The sequence below is a fragment of the Podarcis tiliguerta genome (genome assembly GCF_965153285.1).
Source record: "Podarcis tiliguerta genome assembly, chromosome: 1".
Lineage (NCBI taxonomy): Eukaryota > Metazoa > Chordata > Lepidosauria > Squamata > Lacertidae > Podarcis > Podarcis tiliguerta.
In genome coordinates, this window is record NC_139534.1 from 38,150,501 (window position 1) to 38,177,325 (window position 26,825).

General features: G+C 38.9%; 1 protein-coding gene and 1 long non-coding RNA gene across 7 annotated transcripts in view; one reads left to right on the forward strand and one right to left on the reverse strand.

Moving 5' to 3' along the window:
• Nucleotides 1–26,825, reverse strand: part of KYNU (kynureninase) — an 82,493-nt gene that overhangs the window by 12,012 nt on the left and 43,656 nt on the right. For 5 of the 6 annotated variants that reach the window (XM_083411200.1, XM_083411204.1, XM_083411202.1 and 2 more), the window contains 2 exons: nucleotides 20,119–20,217; nucleotides 19,525–19,598 (listed from right to left, as the gene is read on the reverse strand). In XM_083411200.1, the coding sequence (XP_083267326.1) occupies nucleotides 19,525–19,598; nucleotides 20,119–20,217 (173 nt within the window). The remainder of the gene's footprint in view (nucleotides 1–19,524; nucleotides 19,599–20,118; nucleotides 20,218–26,825) is intronic. The other variant, XM_083411203.1, reaches the window with a different exon arrangement.
• Nucleotides 5,054–6,496, forward strand: LOC310665358. The gene is made up of 3 exons (XR_014505430.1): nucleotides 5,054–5,216; nucleotides 5,329–5,381; nucleotides 6,356–6,496. It is a non-coding gene; the product is annotated as an uncharacterized lncRNA (long non-coding RNA).

The following is a 26,825-nucleotide window of genomic DNA, read 5'->3' on the forward strand; positions in this document are numbered from 1 at the left end:
CTCAAGATTTCCTTTCACATCTGTGTGCTTATAGTGAAGCACTGGGCATTCAAAACTTGACTTGTTTCGTTTGTAGTTGCATTAATGATGCAAGAGCGTGGGATATAATGATTGCTATGTATATGCGGTGTAGACATCAAAGGAGATCCAGTTTAAAGAACGTAAGGGTGGGGGGAATCCTTTGACCTTTGCTTCTGAATAACAGATGAGCATGCTGCTCATTTATAATTTATAACCCGGAGGATCACAAGGTTCATTTGTGTTCTAGGGAGGGAAGGATCCCATCCACACCGACTACTGATTTATATTTTATTTTTTTAAAAAAAGAATGAACGAAATTGGGCTTGTATTTATGTGGCTTGAGTTTCAGGGCAAACCTTCCTGTCCAAGGGGACAGTCTGTGCATTCCCCACACACCCTCAACAAGACAGAGAAGCAAATGAATGGCAGCAGGTGAAACACCCTATAAAAAGGGCAACTTTTCTATAGCGCTGTAGTTCATAAACATTCTCATCATGAGCTTTCTCTGCTCCATCACACTTGTCTTTTTCCTGCTCAGCTTTGAAAGAGGCACCCTCAGAATTTATGATCACCACTTATAAAAGTGCAGTCAATGCCTGCAAAGCTTACAAGGGCAGGCTTTGCAGAGCAGAAATGGGCAGAGATATGTCGCACTCTGGACTCATACACATTTCCATTTGTCCCATGTTGTCTAGACATGGGTCTGAGAGGTTCTTCTTTTGCCTTGCCAGTTCCCGCGGCAAAACCCGATGTTTACTGCTGAATCAGAACAAACGTCAACTGAGTCTTCTATGGATTGACGTTTGTTCTGATTCAGCAATAAACTGTGGGTTGCCCCAGGGAAAGTGGCAGGACAGAAGAAAAACCTCTTGGATCCATGCCTAAAAATCATGGGAGAAATGGAAGAAATAGCGGGACAAAGGAAGTGGAGCTGAGCTATGCTGAAGCACTGCTGCACCTGGAAATAGGCATATCTATTTTTCCTCCCCTTTCCAACACACATTTTGTCACTCTTCCAGAGTTTTAACCTACATCACGTGGCTTTCTAAGGAACAAGCCACATGAGATTTGTAAAATACATAGCTTAAAACTGAAAAGCCAAATAAAAACAATGATATACTACTACACTGTTATACTACTTGTGTTTAAGGAAGATCTGCAGGGGTGGTGTTATAGGCTGAGGGTCTTTTGTGTTAAACTTTTCTTGCATGTCTAATTATCAATTGTGTCCAATCTACATACTATACATCCTTGCAGTTCATTATTAGCAGATTTCTCTCTTAGAATGCTGTAGCTATCCTATAGTTCTATGAAAATGTTGTAAAAAAAATATCTAGAGTTAACAATAGTCAAATAATGAGACATTTTCATTAGAAGCAAAACAATTTTTTTCCTATTTAGCCTTTTGTGCAGCCCAGGAACAAAATTTAATGAGAGAAAAATAATGTTTTTTTTAAAAAACAAAAACGACAAAAAAAAACCCGGTGACTGGCATAACTATCTTGACTTGGTTGTGGCATGTTAAATGCCACAATTTGGAATAATTGTTTTACCCAAGAAGTAGCTGGATGTCCTTTCTGATTGCAGCTTTTATTTTCACATTCGGTAGAGAGTTTAATTTAACAGTTGTAGCAAATGCACTTTGTGCATGAAAAACGCATTGGCTCTTTGGTCAACCAAGTGCAAGGTGATTTACTGCTGATGGGGATTTGAAAACAGAGGGTGCAGATGTCCTCTTTAAAGATATATTTTTTTCCTTGTTAGTCTTTTAGATTCAGTTCAACTGGGAATACACCAATCTCTGAGCATGTCCCTCCATATTACCCCTCCAGGTCAAAACAAAGGGAGATTGAGTTCACTTTTATAACAAGATACAAGTTTTCTGTGCTCAGAGTATGTGAAAGAGAAATAGCCATTATACTGGGAATCCAATCAGGGCTTGTTGAATTCATACAGAACTCCTCTGGAAGCCTCTGAGGCTTTTGTGATGAGGAAAGGTAATTTCATTCACAGAGAGAAGGCAGAGAAAAAGTTTGAGGAAGCTGCAAAAGAATTGAAGTCTAAATTACATCCTAAGAAAATATCTTACCCAAACCAACCCCTCTAAGGCTAATGAAGTTGAATTAAAACTGTTAAATCAGCTTATGATCAACTGTTACTGCAGAGTGTACATATATCACTTTTATTTAACTACATCTACAGAGAAGAAAGGGGGGGTAGGAGAGAATACAGCCAAAAATACTTTGGAACTGCTATTGAGAGTATCAATCCACTGCTTTCATTCAGAAATTAAAAATCAACCTGGGAGACAATTTATTCCTACAGATTATTAATGAAGTACGCAGTAATTATTCTAAAAGTATTGGGGGGAAACCCATACCATAATAGTGAAAAATTAGAAGACAATGCCTTGCTGCTTTAAAAAGCCTGTGAAAATGTGATAAAACTTTCTAGAGTGCCTCAAAAAGATTAAAGATAACACATGTGCTCTTTCAAAGATGCAACTTCTTCCTTAACTTTGTTAGTTGCTGTTGACTCTCATGATAGTTTGTAAATCACTTTGTCTTTCTTTAGCACCATGAATTAATTCACAAAGACTATGTAACTATGCAGAGTCCTTGTAATGCATCGATCGAAATAAGCAATACTAAAGGGCCCTACATTTCTGAACAGAGAAAATGATATATATTTCTACTAGACATCTGCTATATTAGACAGAAATTAAAGAATATATTAACTGGGTCAAGAATTGCAAGTAGCATTCTATATTCTAAGCTGAATATACTGTACATCTCAGAAATCAATATAAAGCAGTGATGCAAAATTATATTCAATTAAAAATACTTTCCAGTGCTAATAATGCAATAATAATCATTTCCCCCAGTAAGGTTTAGGGATAGCCAAATAGAAAATTTTTAATGCACACGTCTTTCACTATGTTAAAAGAGCTAGAATCAAATATAGAAAAGCACCCAAGAATAAATTCTCCTTATTACAAGGTGATCTTTTCTGTTTACCTTGTGACAAGGATCATGCATATATTAAGCTTGCTTATTGTCCCACATTATACAGAATCGTACAATAATACAAGCCAATATACTTATTATGGCTTGGTTTTTGTATCAGTCACATGATGAATATTTAAGGTTGCCCTGTTTTTGCTATACATATAACTTTGTAAATGATTACACTTTTTGTGTTGCGTAAAATAAACCGAACAAAATAGCTCTTTTCTTTTTTGAAATTTGTACTCCTTACTTGCTCCAGATGTTTGCAGAACTTTATATTATTCTTATTCAATTCTCTTGACAGTTTTTGGCATCCCTGACAACCTCTTTCTATCAAATTCCCAAGACAAGTAGTTGTGATCTTCTCATGAGCATTTATTGAGAAAGAGGAGCTGAGTGTTGGGTGGATATACAGAACAGAAACTGATGAAAGGCCTACATATTCAGCACAATATGGTTTCTTAGCTTATGTTAATAGGGAATTGCCTCCAGTATAAAGATGACCTCCCTGATGACTCATAATGTGACTATAGAAACTTCTTCAGTCAGCATTCAACAACCTGATGCTTGTATGTGAAGCTGTATTGTGAATCCTCTCTTTATGATGCATCTGCCTCCCCAAAGAGATTGTGATAATTTCCACGTTGATACAAGACTTTTCAAATCTCCCACACAGAAAAAGCCCAAACTCTTACGCCGTACACATCCCACCTAGTTTCATCTTAGCTTTGACTGGTTTCCAAAGAGGCAGATGTGGAAGTAGTGCTGCATAATACTCTACTCTGCCTGTTCTGTGAAAGGACTTCTAGAAATCTGGATAGCTTAGCTATAGGAAAGTGTCTGAAAGGGAGAAGGGTAAAAAGAAAATATGGATCAACTGTGCAACATTTCTACATGCTTAGGGGTATACATGTAAGAGCAGGTTATGTAGCCTCAATGGAATCCCAATGGAATCCCATAGAAGAAAATAAGCTAGGGGCATTTTTGAATGGGAAAGGCTTAAGGAACTCAATGACCACCACTTCTACACTCAAAATTGCAGCCTCTTGAGGCTGCTTTTCATCCACAAAACTTTACATGAATGTGTGCATGACATGTAGGTGCTGCACATTTTCTTAATGTTCCCTCTAAATTTTTTTTTAAAAAAAATGCCCTTGGATATTTGCCATTCACTTGGAGAATCCAAGAATTAAACCCTGCAGGCCTATTCTGTGTCTAGATTGGCCTAATCAATCACATCTCCCAAGACAATGTCCCATTAAACCTAATTAGCCAAAGCCTTTATTCCTAAACTGCCTCTACTCAGGGGAAGTTTTAACTTTTGGTTTTCAAATGAGCTAGAGGCACTTAAAATGCTCTCCCCTCTTCATTTGGCAGCAAAAATAGCTTATTTTTGAGTACAGTCAAGGGTACTTTAAGAAGTTGGTGTAAAATTTTGATACAGCCCATGAACATTTTAATGTTATCTTGCAACATTATATGAGAAATGGGTAGCTGCTCAGATGAGAAATTCACTTTCCTTCCTTTTGTGCAAAGTCTCAATACAAATGCCGTCTAAACCACCAGCATCTAAATAGTTAGAAACCATTTCCTTTATTAGCTTTGTAAATTACTGTCATTACAATCCCCTTGCTCTGATTTCACATGACCCTTCTTAAGAAACAATTACAGTCTATCAGTAATAGAAGCAAATCTTTCCAAGGACATCCTCTATATTACCACTAAATTCTTTCATCTCATTCCAATGACAACAACTTTTAGGGATGTTAATCAAAGCTGACTTGGTTACACTCTTGAAATAGAAGCCTTTCAGGTCAAGTCATTTATTTATTATCAAAATAAATGTGTGTGTGTGTGTACACAGATAAGATTTCATTGTAAAAGTCATGACATCTCTCCTGTTTCAAATCCCACTTCAAATAAGGCATTTTCCAGAGCACGTGACAGTGATGCCCTGTAATGCTTTTGACACAGCATCATTGAAGCCATGCAGTTGTTTATTTCTCTTTCTAACCCTGGTGCAGGTTAGCCACACATGAAGGAAAAAACATACTTATGAACTGTAGTCTGAAGCAGAAGAATGAAAGAATACAGCACAAGAATGAAAGCAATTCACCTCCTTGACAGCCAAGAAGTCATCTGAATGTATTATAAGCTTTCCTTCAAACCAGGAGCCTGCTGTGCAAGGTATGTCTCTCCCTACCCACCCCACCCCCACTAAACTTTGAATAGCTGTTTATTTCTATCATTTTTTTAAAAAAAAATTGATGCTTTTAAAACATGTTTCTTCTCGGTACAGCATCCCACCAAAACATCGCAGAAAACTGTTTTATTTCAAGACCCTACCTGCTGGTAAGCCTGTGATAAGTTTAAGACTTCATAATAAATCCTTTCATTTTAATACTAGGCGGTGTACTGTTTTGCTTTAATCCTCTGCTGAAGCTTATCTATTATTCTCTTGCCTGCTTTACATATATTTATAACCCTTTCATCTTTTTGAATTGTACATTTTGAAAGCATTCAGCTTAGGAAAAGTTGTTCCCACCCCAGAACTCAATTGCTCAGGAAAAAAGACTTTTGTTGTGCTGCCTGAACCACGAAGCTGCAACAGCAAACACGCTACCCCTACCCTGGCTTCAGGACGTTCCTTACTTAAGACAAATTAATGATCATAAATATCCTGCCATGGATACCTACCATATGCTAAAGACATTAATTATAGCATCGCATGGCAATAAGTCAGCCGTCCCTCACTTTGATCAGCCTACATTTCGGAGATGCTAAAAACATAATGATGTTTGTCTTTTTACTCCATATCCAACCACCAAAATTCACACCTCTGAATTCCCATAGCCCTTGCATTTCTGGCTACTAGTCCATATATTTAAATACTATTTACAATCTCACTGCAGACCCTGCAGTAAGATCAACTTTCACAATACACATAACTCACAGTTCAACACACATTTAATGACATGAACAGGGACCATTCTCACATCAGCACATAGTTGCTACAGGGAAATACCTCTCAGCTGCCATAGTCTATGATGAGCTAGTCATATATACCTGCTGTCATGTATAGACAAAAGTTTGTAGATAGCATATACTTTGCTACAACAGAATGCGGTAATAGCCACCAATCTTAAAATTGGATTAGATAATTTTTTGGAGGATAAGGCTATCAATGACTACTACTCATTATGATGAAGATATACGCCTTCCAGGATAAGAGGCCTCTGAACACAAGTTGCTGGGTAGGAGGGTGGGGGAAGCTACAACAATAACAGAGGTCTATTGCCCCTAAGTCCTGCTTTCGTGCTTCTCAGAGTCATTTACTTTGACATGATGGGAACCTGAATGCTGGACTAACTAGGACTTCAATCTAATCCAGGAGGGCTCTTCTTCAAAGTGTTAATGAGCTGAACTAGAACTTGCAAGTTTAGTTCTGTTGAATTCACCCTATAGAATGTAAGTGTCAACTAACTGGCCTGTGACCGGCATAATTTATAAAAGCAAATAAAAATATAACAGAAAAAAACCAATAATTGACTCTAAGAGTTAAATAAGAACAGCAAAAATGAGTCCTATCAGTGATCACTGGTGTGAAGGAGTCACACATAGATGTGGGCTTCTACAGGTGAAACTCGAAAAATTAGAATATTGTGGAAAAGTTCATTTATTTCAGTAATTCAACTTAAAAGGTGAAACCAATACCAGCTGATGACATGGCTCCCCAAATCAACACAGACTGTGGAAACTTCACACTGGACTTCAAGTATCTGGCATTGTGTGCCTCCCCATTCTTCCTCCAGACTCTGGGTCCTTGGTTTCCAAATGAGATGCAAAAGCTGCTCTTATCAGAAAAGAGATTTGGTGAGCCATGTCATCAGCTGTTGTTTGTCCACTGTGCTTCATTAAGTCCAGGGTCAACGCAGCCGTCTACCAGGAGATTTTGGAGCACTTCATGCTTCCTTCTGCAGACGAGCTTTATGGGGATGCTGACTTCATTTTCAGCAGGACTTTGGCACCTGCCCACACTGCCAAAAGTACCCAAACCTGGTTCAATGCCCATAGGATTATTGTGCTTGATTGGCCAGCAAACATGCCTGACCTGAACCCCATAGAGAATCTATGGGGCATTGCCAAGAGAAAGATGAGAGACATGAGACCAAGCAATGCAGAAGAGCTGAAGGCTGCTATTGAAGCATCCTGGTCTTCCATAACACCTCAGCAGTGCCACAGGCTGATAGCATCCATGCCACACCGCATTGAGGCAGTAATTGATGCAAAAGGGGCCCAAACTAAATACTGAGTACATATGCATGCTTCTACTTCTCAGAGGTCCAATATTGCTCTATTTGCAGTCCTTGTTTTTGCTGATTTCATTTAGTATTCTAATTTTCTGAGATTGTTAATTTGGGGTTTTCATCAGCTGTATGCCATGATAATTACAATTATAACAAATAAAGGCTTGACATATCTCGCTTTGCATGTCATGAGTCTATCTCATATATTAGTTTCACCTTTTAAGTTGAATTACTGAAATAAATGAACTTTTCCATGATATTCTAATTTTTCGAGTTTCACCTGTACCTACCATTATCCTTTTCAGTTCATAGCCTTTTAGTTTTGTGTACAAAGAGGGGGAGCACTCTTCTGCCTAGCAGCTACAGATAAATTCATAATTAAGATGAAGTGGGCTCTGGTAACAAAAACTCAGAAAAAAGAAATGTGTTAGTGAGAGGACTCTGCTGTTTTAGTGCTGCAAGCTCAAACTTTTTGAGTTTTTGCAATGGTATTGTTATGTGTTTGTGCTAGTCTCCCCATGAATGTCTCCCTTGTTCTCTTATAAGGGCAATGGTGTCCAGATGAGAGGTGTTGGAACTGAGTTCTGCTTGCTGTGTCCAGATCAGCAAGAGTTGTTCAGATCAGCCAATTCACTTCCAGTTGCTAGCCTTTTGTCTTTTTCTTTTTTTTTTTTTTGCTTTCTATTACCCCCCCCCCGACTCTATATGAATAAAGGTTCTGTTCTCTCTCTTTACAAAGCACCTATTTCCACCATCCCTCAAGATTATTTTAAGAATCATTTAGTCCATAAAGCCTTTCCTGCATTACCATAAGCAATGGCTTTAGAGTGCTTCTTTCTACTAGTTAATACACTTCTGACCTTTCCTAACTACTCCTTTATATCATTCAGTTCTGCTTCATCCAACTTGCTTAGAACACATGACACTTGATGTGTCCTCACTTTAGTATCTTTTCATATCTAGCACTATGTAAAAGGATAAAATATCCCCTCTTCACTTTTCTCAAATTATGCACAATTTTATATATATCATCTCCCTATTAATTTGCATGGTCTTGAAATCATGTTCAGCGGCCTGAAGTTTCCAGGCATTTAAAATAATAATAATAATAATAATAATAATAATGGTATTCCTTTCACCCTCTAAAAGAGAGGCTGGTGTTAAGAGACATTTACATTTCAAAATGTGTGGTTCAGCAATTTTAAAATTGAGACCTTCCAGACCCAATCTATACCTAGCGACATATTGCTGCTTAATCTATTTATTCTAAAACCTCTTACACGAAGCTTCTGATGTGTGGGGATTCATTAAATTTGTCATCTGAAAGTGATATTTAAGATATGAGTACCTCACCAGTATCTTTAGTGAAGATAGATGCTAATTATTCATTTGGTTCTGGCAGGGATCCTGCTTTTAATGCTTTTCACTTTCTTATTGTTTGATTATAAAAAGGGAAAGAAAGCCATTACTTACTAAGCCATTCTACGAACCACTATGAACTGACCTCACTTTATAGGATTGGCTTTTAGAGTCTCACCACTGGAGCAACAGGTGCAATTTCTGATATGCTGGGAGGGGTTGTTCCCTTCCTGTGATGTAATACAGCTGCACTGATTTGACTGGGGCACTCAATAGGCCCCACTGTTTACCCTGTGTACAAATTATTGTGATGTCTGTGACCAGAAAACCCACTGCATCTCATAAATGCAGAAATCAGTTGCCATTACTTAGGGTTGGGACATACTCTGCCTAGTGCTATGGTAGCCAGTTTCCCTCAATTTGACAGCACGGGACCTAAACATCTACCCTTGATCTTATATGTATCTGTATGTTTATAGCAATGTGCATAATACATAAATGCATAGGGAAAACATTTTGTGTAACAAAATTTCCTGCAATTGCAGTCATGAGTTTCTGCATGTACCCTGTTCATTAGATTATGTGTGCCCATAGGACTGAAGTTGTTCAAACAGGAAATCTGTGAACAGGTGGAAGAAATGCAGTAATGGCATGAGCTTCTGTGTGAATCAGACCTAGCTGAGATAAAAAAAAAGCATTAATATGCTGGATATACACAAAATGTTCTACTCTTATGTGCTTCACATGTTGAACAGCTCAGCATTGCCACTGAAAATAAGTGCTGGGTTTAAGAATGGAAAAATGTTTGAGATGCAGGAGTTCATAATACGAGTCCCCCCCATCTCAAATAAGGTTGATCAAAGGTTCCTTTGAGCTTTCTCCAACTAGATGGGGATAACTGTTTGTAGCCAGAGACTGGGCGCATTCAATTGTTGCTGTCAGGGACTGGGCAGAGGAGGAATGGTGGAGATCACCTCCCCATCCTGACCCTTCCAGGGAGGAGGAAGAGGAAGACAGTATAGATTTACAACAGTGGTTTGTGGGAGGTCACAGCTCAGAGGTATATGAGGGGAAAAGTTGGGAAATAATGGGAGAGGATGAGGAGAGGGAGGAAGCCGAGCGACAGCTGACTGACAAAGTGTCATTTGAAAGCATCCCAGACCCTCCATCTCCCAGAACCCAGCGATCCTTGAAAGTAGGAGAGCAAAGAGCTCAAAGACAGAAGGAACGTAGCAACACCTGCAGAAGTGATGAATGAGGAAGTGGGAGAGATGGGGTGGTGGAGATTCACTCAGGACAATGCCATTATCCAAGAGGCTGGGTTCTATGCCTCTCTCTGTAAATATTGAATAACAAAGGATGGTAAGAAACTTTTTCTTGTCTTTACGCTTTCCTGGGCAACCAGCCAGGAGCAGCTGACGGTATCCTGACAGGGGCTTTTTAAATAGAAAAATAGGTGCCAGTATACTCACCATGAAGTTGTTACAGCAAGTGCCACACTTTTTAATAACAAAAAAGAGGTGCCAGTACTAGGTACCCTTGGGTATCCCCTGAAAAAAAGCACTGGGTGTAGAGATGAAGAAGGGGAAGGAACAGGTTAACAACGTGTCTCCAAAACATCATTATGGGAGTGACAGGACTCTACACTTTTTTGAACTAGAGCTGTGTACAAATGGACTCTAGAAATTACCCACCTTATTTGTAAGTAGAGAAAATGAGGGACCCATTTCACTAAATCTCTTTGGGGAGGAGAAAGAGAAATTCTCCAACAATTTATTGGAGGTGTAACTCACTATTACCAGTGACAGTAGCAAAGCATATTTTTCCCCAGCCCCAAAGGTACTGTGGCTGCTTCTGCTGCAACGAGTGGAAGCAGCAGCAACTGCCTTAGTAGATGTGGCTTGCTGGGCATCACAAAAGCGGAGAAGAGTATTAGGGGGAAATTAGGCAAAGCAGCCTTCAGAGAAAAATCTCAGAAATTTTATCAGAAAAATGTCTTCTGTGAAATATGGCAACAGCTCTACTTTGAGCCCCTATATCAATTATTTTCACCAAATACAATTCATTCTTTTTTCATAATTCCTCTCGTAAGTAACTATTATTTTAAATTATAGCTTTTTTTGTCTTTGTTACCATATTTTAAATTGTCATGAGCTGACCCATGATAACTATTATTATTATTTAATTGAATTTATATAATACCCTATACTTGCAGGCTGATCGCCGAAGAATTGATGCTTTTGAATTATGGGGTTGGAGGAGACTCTTGAGAGTCCCATGGACTGCAAGAAGATCAAACCTATCCATTCTTAAGGAAATCAGCCCTGAGTGCTCACTGGAAGGACAGATCGTGAAGCTGAGGCTCCAATACTTTGGCCACCTCATGAGAAGAGAAGACTCACTGGAAAAGACCCTGATGTTGGGAAAGATGGAGGGCACAAGGAGAAGGGGACGACAGAGGACGAGATAGCTGGATAGTGTTCGCGAAGCTACCAGCGTGAGTTTGACCAAACTGTGGGAGGCAGTGGAAGACAGAAGTGCCTGGAGTGCTCTGGTCCATGGGGTCACGAAGAGTCGGACACAACTAAACAACAACAACAATACCTGAAGGTCTTAGGGCAGTTCACAAGATAAAATTGCAAAATAAAAACACAAAATACATAAGCAAAAAATATATAAGCAGAAACAGCCGAATAACCCCCCTCAAAACACATAAAAACCTTTTAAAACAATTCATTTTTGTAAAAAAAAATAATTAAAACACAATTTAAAAGCAATTTAAAAGAATGTTAACAGTACTATCTGCTGGGCAGCAGCAGTTCTTTTGTAGTCTGTCTTGTGGAGAGAAGCGGGAGGCCAAAGATACAAACTGTACAAATAAAATAAATACAAATAAGCTAGAACGGTATCCTAGACTGATGCTTATGTACTCACTGGAACACTTTTCCAGCTAGAATCTGTTTCAATATTTGTATGGATGTCATTGAACATCTAATGGCTATCAAAGAGTATAGTTCATATATTCCTCTCTGGAGCTCCATGTCCAAACAATTGATGGTGGCCTGTAAGCATGGTAGAGCCATCTATAGTATATCATCACATATCAATATACTTGTTACTTCTAGGAATATTTCCCAGTCTAGGAAAATTGGGTTCCCTGTGTTTTTCAATAATGTGCTGAACTGGAAGCATGGAAATTCCCATACAGATATGCTTCGCAGCCCCTAACTTATTCACTGATTTTTTTATCCTATCAAGGATCTCAGGCTATCATACATGATTTTTCCCTCCCAGCCCACACCCCATTTTTACTTTTATAACAACAGTATCAGGGAATATGGCTAGCCCAAGATTACCCAATAAGCTTCAGGACAAATTTGAACTTTGTCACTCCAGTTTCAGCTAAAGACTAGCCATTACATCAGTCCGGCTTTCACAAGATACATTAATAACATCACCATTTGCTAAGATGCAATTGTGGTTTCTAGGGCTTGAAAAATACAAGGCAAGACAGGGAATACTTGAATGTTCCAGAAATGTAAAAAAAAAAAAAAGGTTTGTAGCTAATGGTGTTGTTTTATGCCCTGTGTTTTTGAAGAAATATAAAGTGCATATCTGATCCAAAGCAAGATAAATTACATTAGAGACCAAGATTGCATCTTAATACATCTTGTTAAGTCGTATTAAATATTAAACTTCCTTGACAGGTGGACAAGAATAAGGACTCTTCTGTGGCTTACCCCATTGGCATTTTGTTTAAAGAAAGCTATAATTTACAGCATACATTGTAATTTAATAAATTTCAGAAAAATTACTTTCCTATAAATATCAATAAAGTGAAGAGAATATGAAAGATGAGAAGTTATAAACAAATCTATAATGGGCAGGGGAAAGGGTAGCCATAAGATTGGTCATTGGATGAAAGCAATTGATCAAATCATTTAAATGGCATCAGGAAGATCAAGTGGATAGGAATTTAATTACTTCTTTAAGAGAAGGCTAAAAGGCAAGGAAATGAAATCTTAATATAAGTTTATATGTTGGAATGACCCTGTATGGCCACTGGGTGTCATCCTTGATTCAAACGAGGAGTAAAGACCTTCCAGACACAGCATAACACCTGCAACTTCAACAGCAGTTAAATTCTACTCTATTTGATTGTATGGGATACAGCAAATTGTTCTGCATTTAAATCAGCTATAAAATGGAATACTCTGACATAGACAAATTCACTTTTGTCTCACTCCCTTATTTGGAGACCTGGAACAATCCTGGTGATGTAGGGAGCAAAAAGCAGAAAAACACAAGGATGTGATTGCTCGAAATCAATATGAGGACTAATCTTAAAGTCCCAAATAAATGCTAAATACTAAGGCTAATTTTGAAGGTTTCACATTTCCCATGGTACCCAGATTTAAACTGTATTTGCTTTCCTAGATTTCCCTCCCCGCTGTTTATGTTTGAGCATGGAAGGTCATGAGAATTACTAGTTTATGTGACTGAAAAAAGTATGCTGTACACTGATGATACTATAAAATACTTGTACTACTAAGATACTCCAGCAGACATTGCATTTCCATTGCTTTGTTCTGCTGTGTGTCTGTGTTCCGTCTCGTTTTTAGTTTTAAAGATTGCACATACAGTTCAGCAGGTGTACAAATCCACATTATTACCATTATTATGCTTTCTGAAATTATGGCAAAATATAGCCTTTTTCAGTATTTGAAATAAAGGGAATCATTGTATAAGTAGCATTTAACCTTTTATGCCAAATAATGTTGGAAATCCATAGTTAATAGCTCCGCTCCACAGACTATGCTGTCAGTCATAGTTTATTATGAATATCCAGGAAAGGTTGATCTAGAATATAAACCTAGTCAGCATATGCTACAGTTCTTTTGCTTTGCAAAGTCATGGTCTATGCAGCTTTGACTAGTTTCTTAAATGGGGAGGTACAAAAAATGCCTTTTTCAGAAGGCATCAGGTCTGGCAAAACTCATGCCCCTAAATGTTGTGGGCTGAAGAGATGAGGCATTCAGGTCCCAGAGCATCAGTGTTTTACATAATAATGGTAAGTAATGGGTTTTCCAAAACTGTCTAATAATTCAAGTATGCTCCTCCTCCATCTCAGACCCATCACTTCATTCCCCATCCTCCAACTCAGGATAACAGAAATAGATCCAGGCGGTCAAGTTTGCCAGGCAAAAGTTATCTATGTGCAGGTGTTGTTCTTTTTATTAGGGCTTGTCTTTAGCTCTGAAGAGCCTTCCACATCCTCTTCAGAAGAGGAGTGCTGTTTCAGTCTTAGCATGTTACTTAGGGAACCTGGAGGATGGATGCTCTCCTGACCACTCAATGCTGAGAGATGAGACCCGAAAGCCTTGCTCTGCCCAAGCATCTCAGTTGAAAGGTCCAACAATAAGGTGCTTTTTATCTGCGTTGAGATCCCCTGACTTAAACAAAAGAATTGAAGGGCCTTGCTTGAGACTAGACATGGGGACTGCTGAAACACCACAAACTCATCCTCAGATGTGGACGAGTCTAAATTTGATGGCAAAATATGTTACTCGTCGTCGCCTGAGAGTCATGTCTTGCTCACAATGGAAGATGTGAAGGAGTTCCGGGCTCCCTCTCAAGGCCTGTGGATTTTGGACCTTCTCCAAGTCTACAAAAGGCTGCAGTCTACAAAAGCTGTGCAGGAGAATTGACCACACCCTCCCGTGTGTCTACTCAGCTGGAACTGGGACAGTCCACCACCAAAGCATGTGTGTGTGTGTGTGTGCGCGCACACACACACTACTGTTAGGAGGTGTTGAAGATCCTGAATCCTAGCTAGCACACACCCACTAGTGCTCCGACAGCAGCTACTGCTGAGCTTGATGAGCAACATGCACACTGAGCTGTGAGAAGCAGTGAATCTTTTCCTAGATGCTTTTCCCATTGTTTTGATGCTCACCTTGCCTTCACCAGAGCAACAGAAAGGCAATTGAGGTGGGGAAGGGAAGGGACCAGAGAGAAAGACTATAGAATTTTATTTTATTTTTTAGAATGCTGGGAGGAGAATTTGGCTCAGAAGCAGATGGAAATAATATTAGCCAGAAATCTAATCAAGGAACCTTTGGAAAGGACTGAGGTGGTCGTGGGGAGAGAAACAAGCACAGCTAAGAAGCTGACTGAGAGATTTTAAAAAATCAGGAAAGGACCAGGTGGAAAGGCTAATCTCACACACAACAAAGAAGTCAAGGAAAAGAACAAAATACACAGGCCTGGGGAAGAGGACACAGAGAACAGTAGACCTATATCAAATGGTCTGCTCCAAGCAAAGACAGGAAATGAACTGAGGCCTCGAAGAGCGGGAAAGGCAACAATTTCATTCTAAATTACAGAGTTTCTTTCCTTTGAGCAGTAGGGGGAGCTAAGCCTATTGGAAGAAATTCAACACCCAAGGGAGAAAAAACACATTACAACAAATGCTCCTAAAATAGAACGTTTCACAATTTACACTTTAGTCATCTATGTGATGGTTCTTGGATCTTTCTGTCCCAAAGAAAGCTGAAAAGGCTTCCTCCTGGAGCATTTTTAAAACAGACCTGCAAATTTCAAACAAGGTTACAGGAGAGTAGTGGCTGCAAGCATTTTATACATCCAATAGAACATAATTGGCATTGCTAGTGTTCTGTGAGAAGCTATAACCTTGTAACCCCAACTATTTTTATTTCTTTAATTTGGATGATGGAAATTGCAGGGGGGGGGGAGTAATATTTCTGTCATGCTCCCTTTGTGCATAAATTACCAAAGACAATGTAAGAAGATCCATAAAATACATTTATAAGGGACAGGAGAGGTGACAGACAAGTGAAAGAAAAACAAAGAAAATAGTTTAAAGAAGCAACAAACTTCTTGACATTTATCTCAAGCAAATCAGAATCTCCAAGAATCAGGTTGTAAATTGCTGTTATCTCCCATAATGAGTTCTTCTCAATTAGAAGTACTAAAAATGATTCCAAGAATTAATCAGAATTATTGTTTCTAGACTGTTGCGAACAATATTATCTGTCTAGACAGCCTTGCTTATAATGCAATTGTGCTTGTACCATTACTTTTACTCTGAGATTTAGACTTCCTAATTCTAGCTCATATCAAAATATAAACCAGCAGTGTCTTAAAACATTAGCACTAGAAAGAAATATTTACATTTGTTAAGATCTTTTAAAATATATGCTACTATTCTTAAAGAATGTGATGTACTGAAAAATATTTGTTTTCATGCAGCAAGCGTACCATCGAAGAGCACTTAATTTTCATAGATTATAAAGGCTTTGATAATGCATATCTTTGCCTAATGCTTCCTAGCTTTATAGTTGAATATAATTTTAATGAAAACATGACACTATTAAAAAGCCATTAGCCACAGAGATGAATTTCTCTTTGATTTTGTTCACAAACCAAAGACATTAAAGATACTGTTTAAAAGAATAATTTTAAAAATCAAAACTACTCTATTAAAGCATCTATTTGACATGACTTGGGGTTACTTATTTTTAAACATTATTTTTTCACTATTAGATGCATTTATAGCAGAATGCAGATTCCCAGCAGATTGACATTGGCTGAACTCCTCAATGCAAAGCTGAAGTACTTTGGGATGGCTTCCCTAAACTGTGACTGATGCTACCATGCTACCAAACTGTGGAAGATTTGGCTTAACAACCCTTCCAGATATTTAGGGGTGTGTGTGTGTGTGTGTGTGTACACACATGCAGTGAGCCTGCCACTTATGTGAGTGTTCAGTTCTGGGGGTCTGCATGCAAAGATAAAATTGTGAAAAGTCAGGTACCTGCAGAACCGCCCCGTCCCACAATATGGAGTGCTGCTTACTGGGGCCTGGGAAGATCGTAGGAGAGCCCCGGGAGCTTCTCAAAGCCTTCCTGTGAATATCCCAGAGCCCGGAAGCGTGAAGGCATCTTCCTTAACAGGCTCTGCGATACCACCAGAGCCCTCACACTGCCTTCCCAAAGCACAGTAAGCAAGGAAAACCCACTGGGTCACTGGTGGTGGGAAAAATAAATAAGTGGAGAGTAATGGGTTTCCCCCATTTTTTTATTTACTTATTCGTCTCCCATCATGTGTAAGGTTGCAATTGCTTAAGTAAAGCAAGCACAAGTTGTGGGCTTACTGTACACACACACACACACACACACACACACACACACCACACCCCTTTGTTCTTTGTTTACAAATTCTGCTGCCACCATAAAATCTTTAATAATATTTTAACTTATAATTTATTGAAACTTATTTTTTCTTTCTTTTATTATAAACCACCCTTGGGACTGTAGTATAAGGTGATGATTGAATAATGGAATGAACATGCACAGGTATTTTAAAATGTTAAATGAATAAATTTGCATTTATTAAACTCTTTGTTTATATAGGGTGAGATTCAATGAAGCCCAAGTTGTCACCCACTCATGCAATGGGGCTTCTACTTCCTCTTCTCTTTGTTGAACTGCACTGCAAGTGCCTATGATCAGCTCTGGAAAGTTGGTGAACCCTTCAGAGCAGATATGGGTGGCAAGAGGGGGCTGCAAGTAGGTGAGAAGAGAAACTGAAGTCCCATTGCACATGCAGACAAACAGCACTGGATGTTGCCCATACAATATATATTAATAGACTAGAGGACCACAGAGACTAGGGCTTGCCAATCAGAAAGTTGGTGGTTCGAATCCCTGCAAAAGGGTGAGCTCCTCTTGTTCAGTCCCTGCTCCTGCCAACCTAGCAGTTCGAAAGCATGTCAAAGTGCAAGTAGATAAATAGGTACCGCTCCAGTGGGAAGGTAAATGGCATTTCTGCGCGCTGCTCTGGTTCGGCAAAAGCGGCTTAGTCATGCTGGCCACATGGCCCAGAAAAACTGCCTGCAGACAAATGCCAGCTCCCTCGACCAGTAAATCGAGATGAGTGCCCAACCCCAGAGTCATCCATGAATGGACCTAACGATAAGGGGGCCCTTTACCTTTACATTTAAACTGTTTCTGATTCAAATTTTTACTATTCCATTAAGGAAGCGGTTATATTCTTATCTCAGTTTATTGTCCTGATTAAAATCCCAGAAATGCTAAAGGACAAGACTTGAAGCTCTCTCTCTCCGGAAGGGCCGGCCCACCCAAGAGGCAGGCTGAGTCAGCCGCCTCAGGAGGTAGAACACTAAAAGGCAGTGTTCCTGCAGCCCCCCTGCCCACCCGGCCGTTAGTGGAGAAGCAGCAGTGGCCACTCCAATATCACCAGAAACTGCCATCACCGCTGCTGCTTAGTGGGTGTCACCACATGGCCCAGGTAGAAGAGGTGGCGGCAGCATGGTGACAACATCTTCACATTTCGGACTGCACCTGCTCTCTGATTCAGTACTTAATGGAAAGATACAGGGCTGAAAAGATCTGGCAAGTTTCCTTCAGCTTCTCCTGAAGTTTGTCTTTGGGTCAGGTCAATCATGTGTCTCGTCTTAAGCCTTATTGTTTCCTGAGGCCAACTGCCTCCTGCTGTCACTCTCATACCTCCTGCCTTCCTTTCATCTCAACTCCTGTTCCTCTGCCTGCTACTTCCTCGGGCTCTTTTCTGCCTGAACTGTTCACAGTGCCCATGCAGGCCACACATTGATCCTTAGCAATTCTGGGAGTGTGCTTTTATACAATTTCAGACCTTTCACCAACAATCATTTCTATTATCTGACATCCCATTGGTTTATAACTATGAGTCAATGTGAGCCAGCAGAATGTTAATTAACTGGCCTTTCATAACGTGACCTTTTGAATCCTCCTATCTTGTATAAATGCTGACAGGTTTAACCATGAACCACAAAGGCCTATAAAAGCTTCTTTGTATATGCAGCAACTGACAGCAAGCTGCATATAACCTCTTACACTTACCTACTTCTAAATACAATATTACACACACACACATTTATCATCATATTACTTTCTGCTCTCCATATTTTCATAGCATTAAAAAAAGAAAAGCTATTTCAGTCTTTGTCAATTCTCCATACTATATAGTCAGTAAAACATGAGACTCTTGATCTCAGGGTTGTGGATTTGTACCTGTTATTGTGCTTCTAGCACACTCTTGTAGTTCTATCACACAGAAGCGAAAATATATTTCATGCATTTATTTATGTATACAATAAAATGCATTGTGGTATTCTTTCAGTGTGATCAGTCCCAGTGCCATAGTCTCAGATAATCAAGGCTGTTTAAAACAACAAAGAATACTCAAGGAAGTAGAAGCAGTTAGTTCCTAGGAAGCTATTTTTCAAAATGAAGAATCGCAAGAATGAAGGAGGTGGTTTTCTTGATTACTTGATTCCCTGGTTAAAAGAATACCGCTAAGAAATTTTGGTTTGCTGCTATGTATGACTGAGCTGATATCAATCTCCATGAAGGCAAAATAGACTGTGTGTGCGCATAAACAAAGCAAGTTATCACAATTTTGAAACAGCAATTCAAACATCATGCTTGTTTTATCTCTTCAGATGGGTTTTATTTGTCTAAAAAAGTATTAACACTGTTACTTGTGAAACTGTGTATTCCTGCAAAATAACACTAGCTGGCTTACAGCATCATCTTATGAATGAATGCTCAGAGGGGGAGAAACTTTTCTGGAAGTAAGTGTGTATAGGACTGCAGCCTTAGTATACATTTCCATTTGTAGGGTTGGGTTTAACACACAAAAATAAATGAATTGTATATGTTAGTACACACACAAATAAAAAAAAAATGTGTTTAGCAAACTCTTCATTATTAGGATAGTTTTTTGAAAATGTGAAATATACTTACGTTGGTTTTACAGTCTGGGAATGTTTCTCATGAATGAAAGCACCGGCTAGACCTCCTGCTCCCGAATTGAGGTACTGTAAGATAGAAGTCAGCATTTACATATATTTTTAGTTTTATCATGCATGAAAGCATAACTGACCTCTCTTAGGAAACTGCAGACTGACTTTGATTTAAGTATAATGTGAGTGAGTGTGAACCGGTAAGGAAAGTGTTCCTTAAAACAGCTTTATATTTTAAATTGCATAGCTTCTTGTAATATTGGCTAAGAGCACGTAAAGTGGTTTCTTCAGATGATGCTCCATATTAGTGGATTTCCGTTTTCCTACAGTCTTGCAGAACCTTCAGCATATTTTGAAAGAGTTTCTTCATGACCATGTTTTGAATTGCCAACTGTTGAGGGCAAAGCTGTACTGAAGCAGCTTACCTAGCTTACATGTATTTAAAATGTAACATATATAACACAGGTTTATATGAAACAAATAATGAACAGTTCTCTTCAGTCTTTAACCAACTGTTCTGTTTGGCTGGTTTTTGCAATATCTGTTGATTATTAACTGTATTACAAATACTCCAGAATACTAAAGACATTCTCACCTTATAGGAACACCAGCAGGCAAAGTCTACTCCCCATTCGTGTAAATGCAGTTCTACGTTGCCTACAGCATGAGCCAGGTCAAATCCAACAAAGCAACCCTTATGGACAAAGAAGTGATTTTAAGTTTGCTTTGTATATACAGAAATCGTTATTTCCATGCAATGTAATGGTTGGAAAGCCACAAAATGACAACAATGGGCGCATCTGTCTAGAAATGATGCAAGAAGCATCACGACCCTTCCACAACTATGCTCTGTACAGCACTATTATAATAGGACTGCTAGCTGTGGCCCAAAAATATGTGACACCAGTATACCAAAACCATTCAACCCCAAGACTTATGAAAGCAAATGCAACTCACAACCTAGATGGGGCCTGCCTGGAGCTACAGACTTCCTGTCAGCTCTTCTGTGGTGGGCTGGATTCACTTTGGTAGGATCTAATATTGTACATGCCTAGAACATGCTCTTTTCCTACCTGAGAATGCTAGTTGTGGGAAACATACCTGAACCCCCAGCAAAGAACAACTGCACATTGATTAAACAACAGCATGAACATTTGGGAAGTTTCAAGTATGTTGTTTGTTGGCAATGATGAACTCAGCCGCATTTACATCTGAGTATAGGATTGCTCTGTCATCTACTGTAGTTCCATACTATTGAAGTAAGCTCCCCACAACTGGAAGCAAGCGAAGAAGCAAGTTCTCAAAATCTACTGAGGATTTCTGAGGGAAGGCAGGCTCTGCAGGGCCTTACGTGCATTTTGATGTGAAACTCCAAGAAAATACTAGAAATGAACTATGTAAGCATGCATAGAAATTACCACTTGATGGCAGCATTTTTAAAGTAAAGGATAATACAAAAATTAGTATTATAAAGCTGCTGTATTCATGAAACTGAAGAATAACGATGGTACATTTTGTGCATGGACTACAAATTAAAGAATATTTTACTTTTTTTTTTTAAAAAAAGGTCTCTTTATAAGCAAGGTGTGAAGATGAATAGCGAGGGCATAAATTCCTGTTACTTTACCTAAAAATAACACGAAAGCTTGAGACTATTGAGTTCTTTCTTATGCTCCATCTAAATTATTAAAACAATACTTCGGTATATTAAATCTCCTCTAAACTATGTAGCTCTCAGAAAGTAATTGCATTTATAAGTGTGATGTGCTAATTCTAATGAAGCCACTAATGAGGCTGTCAGCCTATAAAATTCTTTCAAAATGAAGGGATGAACTTGTAGGCCTCATCACTTGTCAAATGTAGCTAGAAATGATGGATTAAAGAAAACTATATAAGGGGTGGGCAAAAGGGAGACAATATTCTATTGACAGGTTGCTAAGATTCTTGCAAAGAATCTGGACAGGGCAAGCATGATTTGAACTGGGAAGACATTTTGTATGTGATTTTGCAAGAAGGTGTACTCAGGAGGATAACCTAATGAAAGTTAATTATGGCTTAACTATGGATAGAAGCTGAGTGTGCGTTACACATTTAAAACATGTTGGTACGAAATTACGAGGCTTAGATAAAGGCAGATATCATCTCGTGACTAGGTAACATACTGACTGAAAGTACTTGTTCTTCCTCTTTCACAGCTTCTTATCATATGCAACTATGTAAATGAATCATATGCAACTATGTAACATAACTTCACAGCAAACAAGACTTCTTTTCAATAGGGTTAGTACAGTGACCTGCTTCACAGAAGCTTGTAGCCAATGCAGTGCTGAGTGTCCCCTCAGCACAAGGATTTACACTTGTGCAACAAGACTTTCTCTCCCTCTCCTACGCCGCACACAAACTGCTCCCTCCCAAAATCTGCTCCAGATGGTTTGGGGAAACCCCAGTACAGTTACGGGGGGTGTAAGGGGCTGGGGGGGTGGGTAGAAGGGGAAATACTATTACACAAGTGTAAATCCTTGTGCTGACAGGACGCTTACTTGGTGCTGCGTTAGATGCAAGTCACACAATTCTAGCCCAACTGCATTGGCTGCCAATTAGACTCTGGGCCCAATTCAAAGTGCTGCTTTTGACCTATAAAACATTAAATGGCTTAGGATATTAATATCTCAAGGACCGGCTTTCCCCATAAGACCTGATCCAGGTGCTGCAATAATCTTAAGAGGCCTGAAGGGCAGCAATACAAGAAAGGGCCTTTTATGCCGTGGCTCCCCATTTGTGGAATGCTCTCCCCAGGGTGGCTTGCCGGGAGACTTTATTTCATATCTTTATGTGCCAGGCATAAAGTTTATCTATAACTAGGCCTTTGACTAAGCGAACATTTCATGGCCTTTTAAATGTGTTTGTGGGAAGGGGTTATTTATTGGTTGGTTGGTTTTCTTATTATGTATTTTGCATTCTCATTTTGTATTTTTATGTTGTGCTCTGCGCTGTGATCCTTGGCAGAAGGGCAGTATACAAAGGTAATAAACAAAATAATAATAAATAACGCTAAACCATAGTTTAGCACTATGTGAAGGGACAGAAGTAAGGCTTGCACAGAAGCAAGCTCTCTTTATACAGCTATAATTTAAACTAACCAGAGTTTAGCATCAAACCCAATCTGGCTATATGCATGGTAAGGAGAAAGTGGATAAAGAAAAGCTTTGCTGCCTCTCACACAACACTAGAACTTGGGGCCATCCAATGAACCTGAATGCCGGAAGATTCGGGACAGGCAGAAATAAAGTACTTCTTCACACCATGCATACCAAAACTGTGGGCTTCACTCAAAATCTTCCCTCACTCTAAACCTGCCCCCTGATCTTGAACTCAGTTGCTTCAGAGTAAGTCCAGATCTGAACATCAAGTGAGAAGTCAGCTGAGAGCACAGATCAATAGTTCTTACATATATACTTTCTTATCAAGATCCATGTTCCAAAGTCTATTATATACTGAAAGCTTAGCTGAACTCTCCAGCAGTAGTTAAGGTTTCATTTGCTGAGCATCTCTTCCTACCATTACCATTTTGTCAACATAGCTTATTGCAGAACTATGCAATATGTATAGTATATGCAATATTCAGTGTATATGTATAAATACTATAAAAGCACAACTTCATAATAATACTGGAATATACGCTGCTCCTAAAACAAGAAAATCCCTTTGAATAAAACAGTTACACAAAAAGGACTGGTTTGGGGACGACTTATAAAAGGCTTTATGCATTGGAAAGATGAGATGGCTTGTATTGCATGGGTGAAAACATATTAATGCCTCCACAAAAAACCAAAACATCATAATACTCAAGCAGTGACTTTCCAAGACAGTTAGCCATCTGAAGTGGTAATCTTCGTCTCATTTAGCATGTGGCATTTACTTCCAAGTAAACAGTCACAGAAGCATTATGTACTTAAGAAAAACTGAGGTGAGGAGATTTCACAAATTACAACACCATCACCTAGCTTCTATTCATGAATACCAATACAGAAAAGTTGCAGCAAAAACCTCATTGTCCTTTTCAGTATTTTTATCATGTGCCAATGATAAAAGTGTGATTTAGCTATCTGGACACAAATCAATTGATAAGATGCAATGGAGACACTGTGGTCTAGACTTCTTTCCAAATATAGATTTCACTCCAAATATACTCTTATACATGTACTTTCTTCTGATGACATTAGAAGTGTTTTTAATTTTTAATTATATAATTACTCATCTAGGTGAATTATCACACCACTTTTAAGACAGACATTGGGAGTGGTGAACATGTTGCCCAAAACCATCCACCTTGCTTTAACCAAATTAAATGAATATAATGAGCAGTTCTCTGAATCGTGACTTGTTTGAGTTGAGGCCATGTTTGAGGCCTCATTACACATGAATAGTGATGCACCCTACAACCAAACTCACCCCACAACCTATTATATGGGCTACAATAGAATGCTTCTTTCAAATCTATCTTCAGCCAGAGGGTGATAGCCTGTGGGTGCCAGGGAAGGCCACTGATGATGCATGAGCACCATGTTGGCGATGCTGACATGCATTAATAGCAGACTCATAATGACTTTGCTAATCTCAATGTTGCCAATATGACACTATTTACAATCTAAATGGAGGCATGTACCAGAAGAATGAAATGGAGAATCCTCAAGATAAGTATTGTTATCTGAATGAAACTCTGAACATGAGCAGTCCCATGCAGCATTTTATCGCAGGGCCAGTTTTTATAGTGAACTCATTAATTAATAGTGAACTCATTTTCCAACCATCCATCCTTATCCTGTCACAAAGGCACCACCCACAAACAATAAAGAAGCAAAAGCAGACCCAGAAGTACCCCCCCCCAAAAAAATGCAGGGGGAAGCCCTCTAAGGGGCCAAATCACAACCACCACCAAACAGTCCAATGAGGGATGAACAGGCTCAGTTGCCGCATAATGTTGAGAACAACAATAGCAGTAGTACAGTAGTTTAAACTCGTAATTTTCACAAGTAATCAATGTGAAATATTTCTTTTATAAAATATAAAACTGGGAGAAAGAGTCATAAGTTTTCTGAAACAATCATTTTTTATTTTTTATTTTTAAAGCTTCCCGAAGGGGTTGGGGAAAAAGCATGTAATATAAAACTGGATTACAAACTTATGACATAGTTAGTGGTTGTGTTTTGGTAAAAAAAAAAGCATCCAACCATGCTAGGACAACTATTTTGCAAAATGCTTTCAAGCTCATCCTCCACCACCAATCATGGCAGGAATGCATTTTGTGTGCGGGTTCCTTCTTTTATATTGTGTTTAAAACTTGCTTACAGAAGCAAGTTTCCCTGCAATGATTACAAACTTACAAAAGGAAAAACTGTCTTTTGATTTCTTTTGTAAATCTATCTACTAAATAAATAAATGTTTGCCCAGTGCAGATTTTCATAAAATGGCTCTTGTCTGCTTTCCTCCTTTTATTAATATTCACGATTTCATTTTTATAAGTTATGAACTTACCAATGTCATGGTGCTCTGTGCTTTCACTCTCACCTCCCACAAGTGACAGCTAATAATACTGAACAGGGGCAGACCAACACAGGATGTCGTGACATCAGGAGACAAATATAATCTATTAGATAATATAGAGAATAAACTGGCAACAACAGGTGTCGCTGACATTTTTGATAGCAGCAATATATTCACCATAATGTCTAGTTTGGCCCAAAGATAAGATCTGTAGCTTAATGTGTTGAATGTTCTTACTTACAGAAGGAGATGAAATGATCTACCAGCCTTTCTCAACCTGTGGGTCCCCAGATGTTGTTGAACTACAACTCCCATCACCCCTAGCTAGCAAGGCCAGAGCTCAGGGATGATGGGAGTTGTAGTCCAACAACATCTGGGGATGCACAGGTTGAGAACTGCTGATAGGCCTACCAGGGAACATCTTTCTCAATATGAAACCCATCTGTTAAGAAAGCTCAGCAGAAGAAGCCTAGCTTAAGGCTGTCCCTTACCTCCACCAAACATTCAGCTATTAGGACTAGGACATGGTGTATGTGTACTGTATTTCTCATGAAATAGCCTTCTATTTCAGACAAAGGGAGAATTTCCTGATCCTAAGTTTAGAGATTTTCAGAACATAATGGAAAGAACTTGTATTTAGAATAATGCTTAGTGATCTTATTGAAATGAGTGTTACATTTTAGTAAACTGTTAATCTGTGCATAAAGACTAGCTACTTTTAAGATACAATGTCTAGTTTTAATATTTAATTAATTGAAACTCAACTGTTTACATGAAAATGGATTTCTTACTATTGTAAGATGTCTAGATCATTTCTGTTTAGACACAGCTCAAACTTAATAAAGCTAAAAATTGTACAGTTTTAGAAAAATTATCAACAGTTTGTGCAACAATTCTTAATCAACAGAATGATATGTATTAGGATATTCACTTACTATTTAGCATTGCTAGCATGCCCACTGTGACTCTCTCAAATCCTGCAATGCTTTTTTAAAATGTCTCTAGCAAGATAAGGCACATCCAATAAAAGATACACCTCCTGAAATTCTGTTGACCTCTTGATAAGAACACTTAATTGACAATTGTTCTTTCTGATTCCTGAGGTTAAAAAGAATCCCTGAGATATGTCTGTAGAGTCTGTCTTTTTTGTAAATTCCCCAAGGATGAGTCACTGAAAATGAGTTACCTCATGGAGGTGATATACTCAGTAATCTGCCTGTCTCCTGTGAAATTGCTGAGCTGAATAGGAATACTGTCAGTACCACCAAGAGCAAGCCGGCCCTCCTGATAGAATGCAAAATACTGCAACAGCAGATGCTATTGAGTTGGGGGAAAGGCAGTCCCTGAACCAACTGTTGATGAAATACACAAACACCTCTTATCTTGAAGCAAATTAAGCTTCAACTTGCTTGACCATTTTTAATGTGTTGAACTAAAAAGGAATGCAAAGTTTCAGTGGATTTGGCTATGTTGAACTGGCCTTGCAATTGCTCTAGTCCCAGTACAGATCATTCTGAAAAATAAAGTGAGTAAAGCATGACAATATGGATGCCCATTTAATAAAAAAAAAACAGCCCACCATGCAAACTGTGCCTAATTTTGTTCCTTTATAGCAGGGGTGTGGAGCTGGATCCAACCAGCAGACCAGATCCTGACCTTCCCCCAGCCTCCCCCTCCCTCAACCCTTTCCAATTCCACTGCCCACTTTTCAGTCACCTGACATCACCATGAAATCAAACCACATCAGCAAAGGCACAT